Genomic DNA, 12,039 nt, shown 5'->3' with positions numbered 1-12,039 from the left:
CCAGCAGACTTTAGATAACGATCTCTTACGACACTCTGTTTAAAAGAGTCTGATCCACTATATACTCCAATGTTTAAGTTGACCACAAGTTCAGGAAAAACAAATCAAAACAAGGAACGAGAGAGAAACAGAGCAGAGGAATTCCTGCCATGTGTGAGGTGCACCACCGATCAGAGACACGATCATGAAAAGGCCACTGTCCTGAAGGTAATTGCGCTAAATTGCACGGAGCCGTTTTAATTCGGAGGTACTGAAAGGATGGTTGCTCGGTGTAACTCTATAGTGCTGTAGTGAATAGCCGGGGATTCTGGGTAATTAGAACCGTACTAAATTGCTTTTTAAAACTTAGTTACATAGGAACCGTATGTAAAATAAAATAAAAAAAACAAGGGCTAATTAAACTCTCTCTAATCTCTCTAAGCTAATCTCTCTCTCTCTCTCTCTCTCCCTCTTTCTTTCTCTCTCTTGCTCTCTCCCTCTGTTGGACTATCTTTCTCACTCTGTCTTTCTTATGGTCTGTCTGCCTGTTTGTCTGTCTCTCACTCTCATTCTGTCTTTCTCATTTTCTATCTCTCTGTCTGTCTATCTCATTCTCTCTCTGTCTCTCTGTCTCTCTGTCTGTTTGTCTATCTCATTCTCTGTCTATCTCTTTCTCTGTCTGTCTCTCTGTCTTTCTCATTCTCTGTCTGTCTCTCTGTCTATCTTATTCGCTGTCTGTCTTTCTCATTTTCTATCTCTCTGTCTGTCTATCTCATTCTCTCTCTGTCTCTCTGTCTCTCTGTCTGTTTGTCTATCTCATTCTCTGTCTATCTCTTTCTCTGTCTGTCTCTCTGTTTTTCTCATTCTCTGTCTGTCTCTCTGTCTATCTTATTTGCTGTCTGTCTTTCTCATTTGCTATCTCTCTGTCTGTCTATCTCATTCTCTCTCTGTCTCTCTGTCTCTCTGTCTGTTTGTCTATCTCATTCTCTGTCTATCTCATTCTCTGTCTGTCTCTCTGTCTGTTTGTCTATCTCATTCTCTGTCTGTCTCTCTGTCTATCTCATTCTCTGTCTGTCTCTCTGTCTATCTCATTCGCTGTCTGTCTTTCTCATTCTCTGTCTCTCTCTCGCTCTCACTCTTTGTTTTTACTATTTCTCTTTCTCTCTCTCTCTCTCTCTCTCTCTCTCTCTCTCTCTCTCTCTCTCTCTCTCTCTCTCTCTCTCTCTGTCTTTGTCATTCTCTCTCTGTCTGTCAGTCTTTACTCATTCTCTGTCTGTATGTTTCTGTCTCTCTCTCTCTCTCTCTCTCTCTCTCTCATTTTGTACATTTGACATCTCCCCCTTGTCCTTTTTCCAGACGACGCGACAGAGAAGGACCTCTCAGACCTGGTGTCAGAGATGGAGATGATGAAGATGATTGGCCGGCACAAAAACATCATCAACTTGCTGGGGGCTTGTACACAAGACGGTAAGACTGAGGACGTGGAGACAAACACCTAGCAGCACGCTGGCTTGAAAACACTGAACACTCACTCGTAACCATTTGCCTACAGGTCCGCTATACGTGATAGTAGAGTACGCATCTAAAGGGAACCTGAGGGAGTACCTGAGGGCCAGGAGACCACCGGGGATGGAGTACTCGTACGACATCGTTCGTGTTTCTGAAGAACCGCTTACCTTTAAAGATCTGGTCTCCTGCACTTATCAAGTTGCCCGCGGCATGGAGTATTTAGCCTCTCAGAAGGTAGGTGGCTGTAAAATAAATACACAGCCACGTTTGTCCAAAAAAGTTGTATTTTGAAGGTTTCCATGATCAATTTCTTCATCATCAATGTATTTCTCCTCTTTGTATCTCTTCATGTCAGTGTATACACAGAGATCTAGCCGCCAGAAACGTGTTGGTCACCGAGAGCAACGTGATGAAGATCGCAGACTTCGGCTTGGCCAGAGACGTCCACAACATCGATTACTATAAAAAGACCACTAATGTAAGCTGTTTGTCTTCTTCCAGAATTCTGTTTTATTTATTTATTTATTTATTTATTTTACGGAAATTCAACCCAAATCTGTCCTTCAGCAATAACATGCAAATTTATGCTCAGATCCCTCCTTTGTTGAGCGATCCCCTCTTTCTACTTGTCTTTCTTTTTATTTTATGTTTCTTTCCCCCCCCCTGCTTTTTCTCTTCCTCTGACTTGGCAGGATTCACAGATTCCCAGGCTGCAAGCACGTGAAGTGACTAAAGTGTTCTTTACTTATTCGTAGTCGCTCTCGCTCGCTCGCTCTCTCGTTCTCTGGGTTCTGTTCTCTCACCCTCTTTTCCGAAGACTTGTTGTCTAAACAGCTATGAGAGCGACGAGAGGAGGGGATTTGTGCATTAGCCATAACCTAAACACATTAGTCTGTCTCTCCTGCCATTTCCCACCATTATACTAATCTCTCTCTCTCTCTCTCTCTCTTTCTCTCTCTCTCTCTCTCTCTCTCTCTCTCTCTCTGTCTCTCTCTCTTTTTCTATATTTCTGTCTCTCTCTTTACATTATTTCATGTATGGCTGCTCTCTATCTATCTATCTGTCTGTCTGTCTGTCTGTCTGTCTGTCTGTCTGTCTGTCTGTCTGTCTGTCTATCTATCTATATTTTTCCATGTATGGCTGCTCTATTCCTCTCTCACTCCCTTCCTTTTTCCCTCTCTTTCTGTCTTGAAGTCAAACATATAAATAAATGTTTTACATGAACATGTCTAGCACTAACATGGCCCCGGATGAACATGAATGATCTAATCTGAACTTTTCATGAAATCTTTATTTATTAATGTTAAAAATTATAACCAGGCATCGCAAACAAACCGTTTCCTACAGCCCCTGATTCTCAAGCTAAACATACTAGATTTTGTTTTAATCTGTGTGTAATCTATTGCCATCATGACTAAGAAACAGTAATGACTGATAGATGGGTTTTTTATTAGTCTGGTTCCATGCTGTCTAGCTGGCTGGCACCCAGCAAAAAAAAATTAAAAACGAGCCTTTGGCGAGACTTGCTGCGAGAGAAGACGAGAGACTGAACTTTAAAATGAGCGCACGAATATTCAGCTCCAGCTACTGAATAAAGCCAGGTGGATGTGATGTGTGAAGCTGTGAATCCCTTTCTACGCATCTGACGAACCTTTCAAGGAGACATTCTTGCGTGGGGTGTAATGAAATTCCTGCTTAATGAGAACACTGGAGTAGAGAGAGGTCAGAGCTGTAGAAAGTGTATAGAAGGTTTAAAAGAAAAAAAAAAAACCCTAGGGGATATTGAAGGCGGGAATGCCTCGTGTCACTCGTTTTGACCCCTTGACCATAAAAGCTTTGTCTTCCGGGTGTGTTCGCAGGGTCGCTTGCCGGTGAAGTGGATGGCTCCCGAGGCGCTTTTCGACCGTGTGTACACACACCAGAGCGATGTGTAAGTAGACCACGATTCAACTGAAATAAATAGTGTTTAATGCTGTGCTAATAAAACAACTGTATGGGATGAGTGTGCGAGAATGCACATGGACCGAGAGAACTGAACTGTAGCAGAAACCCTGTTTAAGCTACCAGAAATTTACTTTGTACATGTTTTGGTTTCTGAAAGCAAAAGGAAGAGTGGTGGAGTGTTTTCTGTTGTCGAAAAGAAAGGGAAAGGAGAGTGTTCAGGGCCAGTGCTGTGGCAAAAAAACACAACCCAGAAAAGATTTTACGCTCGACTTGAGGCCAATGCTGTGTTACTAATCTGGCCGGCTTCAAAGCACCTCAGACAGGCCGAGCTCTCACCTCAGCGAGGCCCTGACGGAAGTAACCCCTTCCTCGCTCCTCTCCTCTCCCTCACTTTGTCTCTTTCTTTGTAGCACATTTTTGCCAATTTTGTTCAAAGGATGATATAATCGTGCTGATCGATCACTTTTTCGAGCAGGCTGATTGAAGGGATTTGGACAGCAGATAGCATATGGTTGTTAAAAGAGCATGGCTTTTTGTCCGAGGACAAAAGTGCATGTCTGTGTGTTATTGCGATGTGTGAAGTGTGTGGGCTGGTTGTTTGGAGTTTGCTCTTACAATCATGATCGCTGGACCGCGAATTTGCGTTTAATGGATTATTATGTGCAGCAGAGTAAGCTGTGTGTGTGTGTGTTTGCGTGTGTGTTGGACAATCGAGACAGATTCGTGAGAAATCTTGGCCTTGTTAACAGCTTATTTATGTCGCTCCTGTTACTAATTACGCATCATCATCACTCTCTACTCTAATTGGCTGTCCTAGTAGACTATTAAGTGTGCAGACCACAGACATTACATCAGATTACATTAAAGCAAAAAGAAGCAGAAAACAAACTGGTTGTTTTGATGCGTAGTTCACCAATCAGGGTTAGTAAAATCTGCTGAGGTTGCTGGAACTAATGTGTGTGTGTGTGTGTGTGTGTGTGTGTGTAAGGGTTAAGGACAAAAGCAAAAAGACATTGATTATCCCTGCATAAGAAACAAAACCTCCTCAGTGCTATAATAAGATTAAAAACGTATACAAGCAAAACGTATACAAGCGACTGTCTACTTTATAATACTATATAATAAGGTTTAAACACAGGTTTTATCATGACCTTTTAATAGGAGTCACAGCCCCTCCCCCAATACACACACGCCGACTTCAACTGATTGATCAGACCGAGGTTAACTCTTGCTTACACACTGATGCTGATGGATCACCAAACATGTGAAAAGATACACACACACACACACAGACCATCTGAGAAAACAGAACAAACAAAAGTGAGAAGGAGGGAGGGGTAAACAAATGCAGGAGTAAACAAAATCAGAGAGCTGCTTGGTGTCACGGGTCACCTGAAAAAAGCTTGGTTCCATGTAAGGTGTGTTTTTGGTACAAATGTTAACTTAATCAGCAAGTCACTGCGAAAAGAGACTAAAATGTTTTGATGTCATCGAAGTGGTTTTTCTGTTTTTTTATCGAAATCTGTTTCCTAAGATGAAGTAACGCACGATCATTGTGTGATACAAAAAGAAAAAAAAAAAAAGCTCACTTTCCTGCTCTTCCTGCGTTACAGCGGTTTGTTTCCTGTGAGTCTAAAGTGATGTTTGTTTTGGCTTGAACAGTACGTGTCATTGTGGCAGTCCAACAAGGACAAAGGCCAGCTTTTAGTCCCCTTGAGGCCGGTGTCCACTTGCCACAGGCATGGTCTGATAGACTGGAGCTCCCAGCAGAAAGACTGCATTTAGTCTCCTACAGCCTTTGCTTTGTTAGTGATGTATAATGATCGTAAAAATGATCGCAATTCCTCGACCACATGAATGCCGCAGTATTTATAAGTGGCTTGGGATTCATTCGGGTTGTCGTTTAGGTTTGTGCTGCTCAGAGCTACAATATGTGAGCTTGTGAATGTAGATCTGCTGGTTGAACATATCGATGAATGACTAATATGTGAATTTGGTGTGTTATCAGATGGTCGTTCGGGGTGCTCATGTGGGAGATCTTCACTCTGGGGGGTTCACCCTATCCTGGGATTCCTGTAGAGGAACTCTTCAAACTCCTAAAAGAGGGCCATCGCATGGACAAACCCACCAACTGCACCAACGATCTGTAAGTCATGGCCAGCATGGACTAATATTTGACATTATTATTATTATTGTTTTTTTTTTCTTGGTTATTTAAGATCATTTTGATCTCATTCAGTGGATGGAATGATCCTATACATCCAGCACTTCCTTTAAAGGTCAACACAAGCTAATGTGCTAATCACTGGGACTTTTATCAAGTTTATACAGAAATATTGGAAGTTGAAACAACTAGCTAACTCTTTTGTTTATCTAGTCTATGCTAGCTATATTTAAAACCTTAATGTTTGGCTTTATTTTTAGCTAGATGAGTTCCTGCAACATATAGCATAACTTTTGTCTAAATTCGGATGTAACCCAGAGTGACAAAATTATTCTACTTTTTCTGAACAGACATGGAAATGAAGGTGTACTTTCAATAACAGCAGTTTATTTATTAACTGCCTGGTCAGGGTTCTAATGGTTTAAGAAGAAGCCTTTATTTTTGCCACATAAACATTATAGCACAGTGAAATTATTTCTTTGCATATCCCAGCATTGATGGTTTTGGGTCAAAGCACAGGGTTAGCCATGATACAGTGTCCCGGAGTAAAAAGGGTGAAGGGTCTTGCTCAAGCAGCTTGGCAATGCTTGGGCTTGAACCCCAACCTTCCAATCAACAACCCTGAGCTTTAACCACAGGAGCCACCACTGCCTTCAAAAATTTGGCACCACTGCAATGACCTTTTTCATAATTTAGGAAATCTAAGTAGTCAAAATAAATCTGTTTGAAAAAATCTCAAGCAACAACAAGAAAAATGACCGCACAAGCAGGATTTATAATCACAAAGCCACCCACTCCTCTAGTCAAGAACAATTATCTACTCGAGAGATGCAGTGGAAGTTGATGAGCGGGCTGGTAGAGCCAGAACACATGGGTTTAAATTCTGTAGTTTTCCACTGTTTTTATTCAGTGGGTTGATTAATCAGTCCTTCCAGGGCTATGCAATTTTGCGATCGCAGAAAATAACACAAAATCAAACAAAGTCCATGATATTCAGAGCAGCTTGCAGATTTTTAAAACGATTGCAGATTGTCTGCAGATTTTAAGCCGAGACCCGCCGTGTGACATCACAACACGCATGCAGCTTGGATGGAAAAGAGCTTTTCCATTCAACACGAATACAGCTAACATAGAAAGCACTGACATATGTGTCTTTACTGGTAAAAGTTTACAAGAAGAACCCGGTGCTTGTAATTTGACCAGTTCATGTAATTTGCCACAAAATCTACAACTAAAAATAACTTTAAAAAGTAAACTTTAAAACACCTTCATAAAATCCTGGAGGAAGTGATTAAAAAAAAATGTCGGATTTAGGCCACACCCACTTTGGTGTTAGAGCATGAAACAGATCCAGATCAAGATAGTGTCATTGTGTTACACTGCAAGCAATCGGCATATTTACTGGTTTGTGAATGATATCTCGACACGACCAGCTCAACATGCTCATCATATCGCCGTTGGCTTTTGTTTGTTTGTGCTCTGTTTGATGTTAAGATGCGGCTCTTTCTAGTCACGCGCTCTCCTTCAAACACACGACACAAAACACATTTCTCAGGCCGATTAAATTTCTTTTCCGTCTTTCAGTTTAATTCCTGTCTTTCAAACATGCGGTGTTAATTGTCAGCTCATAATGACTGACACATGATACAGTGATGCAGTTTGATTCTGAGTGCTTTTGAAGAAAAAAAATGCACATTGTGTCCTCGATAAAAAAAAGGTTTTATTACCAATGAAATAAAATAAAAAAATATATAATATAAATATAATAATATAACAGTTTCTTGGCTGCATTGGATTATAACAGCATGCTTTTGAGTCTAGTTGTACTGGGATGGTGCATGATGTCAGCTGCATTTCTCTCTCTCTCTCTCTCTCTCTCTCTCTCTCTCTCTCTCTCTCTCACACACACACTCTCTTTCACAGGTATATGATGATGAAAGACTGTTGGCACGCAATCTCCTCACACAGGCCCACGTTCAAGCAGCTGGTAGAGGATTTGGACCGCATTCTCACCCTGGCAAGCCAAGAGGTGAGGCGGATGGATATGTTTACTCACATACACACACGGGGAAATACACAACGCATATTTCATACATGTCCGTCGTAGCCGCTCACACATCTTCCTGGAGTCCTGGAATTTATCAGTTCCTGGCTTCATCCTGCAAGATTGAGCAAGAATCAGGGAGAAAAATAAAAGAGAGAGAGAGAGAGAGAGTTAAATAGGAAAAACTCATGAGATGGGTTTTACAGCAGCGGTCAAGGTCAAGAGTTACATGAGCCCTGATTTGCTCCAGGCCTCAACCCCTTCCCTAACATTGCTTCATTTCTGGCTGTGTCTCTCTGAGCCAAGCGCCAACCTCCCGATTCTTTCCATCCCAAGCTGTCATCCGACATATCCGCACGGCCGAGTGTGGCGTGGCACAGGATGGAAATCTGTCAGGACTTGTAGGTTTAGTTTTGGATCTGAAAAGCGTGCCAAGAACCCCAGTCTCTCTGGTTTTGAACTTTTGAAATGTAATAAGTGGCTTTTGCCTGCTCTTTCTCCTACTTCCTCCTTTCCTGTCTTGCTCTCTCTCTCTCTCTCTCTCTCTCTCTCTCTCTCTCTGTCTCTCTCTCTCTCTGTCTCTCTCTGTCTCTCTCTGTCTCTCTCTCTCTCTGTCTCTCTCTCTCTCTCTCTCTCTCTCTCTCTGTCTCTCTGTCTCTCTGTCTCTCTCTCTCTCTCTCTCTCTCTCTCTCTCTCTCTCTTTCTCTCTCTCTCTCTCCCTCTTTCTCACCAACCCCAAAACCTCTCAAACTACTCACAGATGTGAAGGTCTTTAGTAATGCGAGCCGCCTTGTGTTGAAACGGGGGAGTCCAAACCAAACGCTAGCCTTCAGATACCAAAAACCTCTTCCTTTGCTTTCAAATATTCTGTAGAAGCCACAAAAAAAGGGGGGGGGGGGGATGGATTGAGTTAACTAGAGGGGAAAAAACACACCAACAACCATATTTCCTCGTCCCCCCCCAAAAAAAAATGTATTATATGTATAAGATGGAGTTTCTTTGAACTGCTATGTGTAGTGAAGTTGTAAACACATGTATGGAGCTGGATACTTGAAACGAAGTTATATTTCTACTTCTCATTTATCTGAAGGGAAGCAAAATTCTGGCGTTTTCTCCTTAAAGTGTTCTCTAAGCACTTTCTTTTTGGTAGGTGCCAATGTCTTTTTATTAGACATCAGTTTAAAAAAAAAAAACAAATGAAATATACATTATTAAATTAAATCATCTGTTAATTATTATTCAGTTGTTTTTCATTTAATAATACATGCATTTTATATAGTTTTTGGGATGTTCCTGTTTTTGCCTGGTTGGAACTATAGTTTGGTGTGATTTCTATAACTGTCATTTAATTATTATTTTTTTTATTTCTTATACATTTCTAATAGACTCTAATAGGATGTGTATAGGGACGTGTTGTCTTCACTAGAAAAAAGAATACACGGTCAGATTTCAGAAAAAATATATATTACATTACGTTTACAGAACAAACATGATTTCATTGCTTCTTCATTTCCTATTAAATTTGTTTCTTAATGAATAGAATAAATGATGTCAAGTGAGCCTGTTCGATTGACCTAAATGTCTCTGTGTCTCTGTAGGAATACATTGACCTGTGCGCTCCGACAGAGCAATACTCGCCGTGTTTCCCCGACACTCGGAGCTCCTGCTCGTCTGGAGACGACTCTGTGTTCTCACATGAGCCCTTAGCGGACGAGCCGTGCCTTCCCAAATACCAGCACATCAACGGTGGCATTAAAACATGAGGCTTCCTGAAGATCCGACACACCAGCGGGAGACGCACGACTCCTCAAAACTTTTGTCTTCCTCTACTTTTTTGCCTCGTCTCCTTCCCTTACTGCTCCAGCTGGACTTAAGGAGCACGGGGTGCAGGGATACCTCGGCAACGCTGCTGTCCTTTAACATGAACTAATTGAGTGTGTGATGTTACACAAAATGTACACACACACACGCTCACACACACACTCTCTGACCAAGCTCTTAAAAAGAAATCGTGGACCCAATTTTTTTTTTTGACTGAAATACAAGTTATTCCCTTAAAGAGGGTCCTCTTTATCTCTCTATTTTTTTTTTACATTTTTTTTTTATTATATTATTTTGTTCGGCTTTTTTGTGTTCTCAACGTTCTTCAGCGTTCTGGCCAGTGATTCCACGGTGCAGCTTGGCATTCCAAGGACTCTTCATTACCGAGATGGAAAAAAAAAGGACCACACCAAATGAAATGAGCAAGAAAAGAACTTAAAGGGAGGAAAAACAGGAAACTTGTTAAAAAGGAAAACTCCAGCTAGCACATAAAAGGACATTAAAAAATAGCTACACTGCTTCTGGTCTATTTTTTTAACGTTTTTTTTATTTTTTATTTCACATTCCGTTTTTTGTATTGATAACACAGTTATCAAATGAAAGCCCATGCAGTTATTCTTAAAGGATAAAAAAAATACATGGTATATAATTTTGGGTATATTTGTAAATATATTAAAAATATGTAAAATATATAAATTTCTATATAAATATTATATTTACAGTGAATTATTTTTTGTATGGACTCCTGAATAATTCCTTTTGGTTCACTTTGCGCAAGTGGACAAATTTCCTGCCAATCTTTTTTTTTTTTTTTTTTTTTATATTGTATTTTTTTTCTACAACATTCCCAGAAATATGCACACACACACACACACACACACACACACACACACACACACACACACACACACACAAATCTGTCTTACCTTCACTTGCTGACACAGCATTGGCTTTCAGGGAAAGAGACAGCATGTTAATTTATTGACTTATTGTTTTAAAAAAAAATGAATCAAATGTACAAAAAATCAACACAATAATGAACGAATTAATGACAATAGTAAGAATTATTCATAATGAATATTGTTTTTTAACTTAAAAGAGGTATTTCGTCAACACAACGGTACAAAGAAGATTTTTTTGTAGTGGGTACTCAGCACATTCATGCTTCCAATGTTTTATATACAATATACAAAAAGAAATGTGAATATTAAGTTAAATATAAAATAATGTACAATTTTTATAGCCAGCTAATCCCTTTTTAGTAGAGGATCTTGTTTTTAACCAGCTAATTTTACTCCGTGCCAATGTTTTGCTTTTGAATGTGAGAAAATTCAGAATGTTTGTTCGAGGGATAAAGGATTGTTAATTGATTTACACACACACACATACACACACACACGGGCAAAAGTATTACAATTTGTTCTAGTGTTCGTTTTCATTATCTACCTGACAGATGAGATGATATTGTTCTCAACAAGTGTTCCTGATAGATTTGCAAAATTAAAGATCTATATATAAAAAAACTGAAATTTTCCAGTTGTTTCTTTTCTTCACTGAACTCTGTAAGCTTGAAGCATTTCTTTTTTTCATAGCACTTCATATTCATGTTTGCACAATTTTCTGTGTTGTGTGTACAGACAAAACGTAAAACAACTTTTTTTTTTATCTTTTATGTCTTTTAGAAGGTTGAAGTATTCTATATTGTACATGGTTCACGGTTAGAAAATTAGAAACCTTCAACGATCTTTGGTCTTCCCTGTGAGAGCTCTCTGTAGAGCCTTACAAGAATGTTTGTCTGATAGATCTTTAGGCAGCGGAGATTCTTCAGTTATTTAATGAATTCATAAAGAACTCTTTTCTTCACTGTGTGTTTTTCCTCTGGGTACTCCAGCTTCCTGGGGTTTCCTCAGGGTACTCCAGCTTCCTGGGGTTTCCTCAGGGTACTCCAGCTTCCTGGGGTTTCCTCTGGAATACCTCCTCTGGTTTCCTCTGGGTACTCCAGCTTCCTGGGGTTTCCTCTGGGTACACCAGTTTCCTGTGGTTTCCTCTGGGTACTCCAGCTTCTTGGGGTTTCCTCAGCGTACACCAATATCCTGGGGTTTCCTCTGGTTACACCAATATCCTGGGGTTTCCTCTGGGTACTCCAGTTTCTTGTGGTTTCCTCTGGGTACACCAGTTTCCTGTGGTTTCCTCTGGGTACACCAGTTTCCTGTGGTTTCCTCTGGGTACTCCAGCTTCTGGGGTTTCCTCAGGGTACACCAATATCCTGGGGTTTCCTCTGGGTACACCAATATCCTGGGGTTTCCTCTGGGTACACCAATATCCTGGGGTTTCCTCTGGGTACTCCAATATCCTGGGGTTTCCTCTGGGTACACCAGTTTCCTGTGGTTTCCTCTGGGTACACCAGTTTCCTGTGGTTTCCTCTGGGTACTCCAGTTTCCTGTGGTTTCCTCTGGGTACTCCAGTTTCCTGTGGTTTCCTCTGGGTACTCCAGTTTCCTGGGGTTTCCTCTGGGTACTCCAGTTTCCTGGGGTTTTCTCTGGGTACTCCAGTTTCCTGGGGTTTCCTCTGGGTACTC

At 40.7% G+C, this 12,039-nt stretch overlaps 1 protein-coding gene across 10 annotated transcripts in view; it reads left to right on the top strand.

Moving 5' to 3' along the window:
• fgfr2 (fibroblast growth factor receptor 2) overlaps positions 1 to 10,990 on the top strand; it is a 37,239-nt gene extending 26,249 nt beyond the window's left edge. For all 10 annotated transcript variants that reach the window (XM_060871914.1, XM_060871911.1, XM_060871910.1 and 7 more), the window contains 7 exons: positions 1,336 to 1,446; positions 1,532 to 1,722; positions 1,844 to 1,966; positions 3,348 to 3,418; positions 5,441 to 5,578; positions 7,520 to 7,625; positions 9,239 to 10,990. In XM_060871914.1, the coding sequence (XP_060727897.1) occupies positions 1,336 to 1,446; positions 1,532 to 1,722; positions 1,844 to 1,966; positions 3,348 to 3,418; positions 5,441 to 5,578; positions 7,520 to 7,625; positions 9,239 to 9,403 (905 nt within the window). In that variant the 3' untranslated portion in view covers positions 9,404 to 10,990. The remainder of the gene's footprint in view (positions 1 to 1,335; positions 1,447 to 1,531; positions 1,723 to 1,843; positions 1,967 to 3,347; positions 3,419 to 5,440; positions 5,579 to 7,519; positions 7,626 to 9,238) is intronic.
• The last annotated feature ends 1,049 nt before the right edge of the window (positions 10,991 to 12,039 follow it).

This window comes from Tachysurus vachellii, chromosome 6, assembly GCF_030014155.1.
Source record: "Tachysurus vachellii isolate PV-2020 chromosome 6, HZAU_Pvac_v1, whole genome shotgun sequence".
In the NCBI taxonomy this organism is placed as follows: domain Eukaryota; kingdom Metazoa; phylum Chordata; class Actinopteri; order Siluriformes; family Bagridae; genus Tachysurus; species Tachysurus vachellii.
Note: the sequence above shows the minus strand (reverse complement) of the source record. Positions and strands in the feature narration are given on the sequence as shown.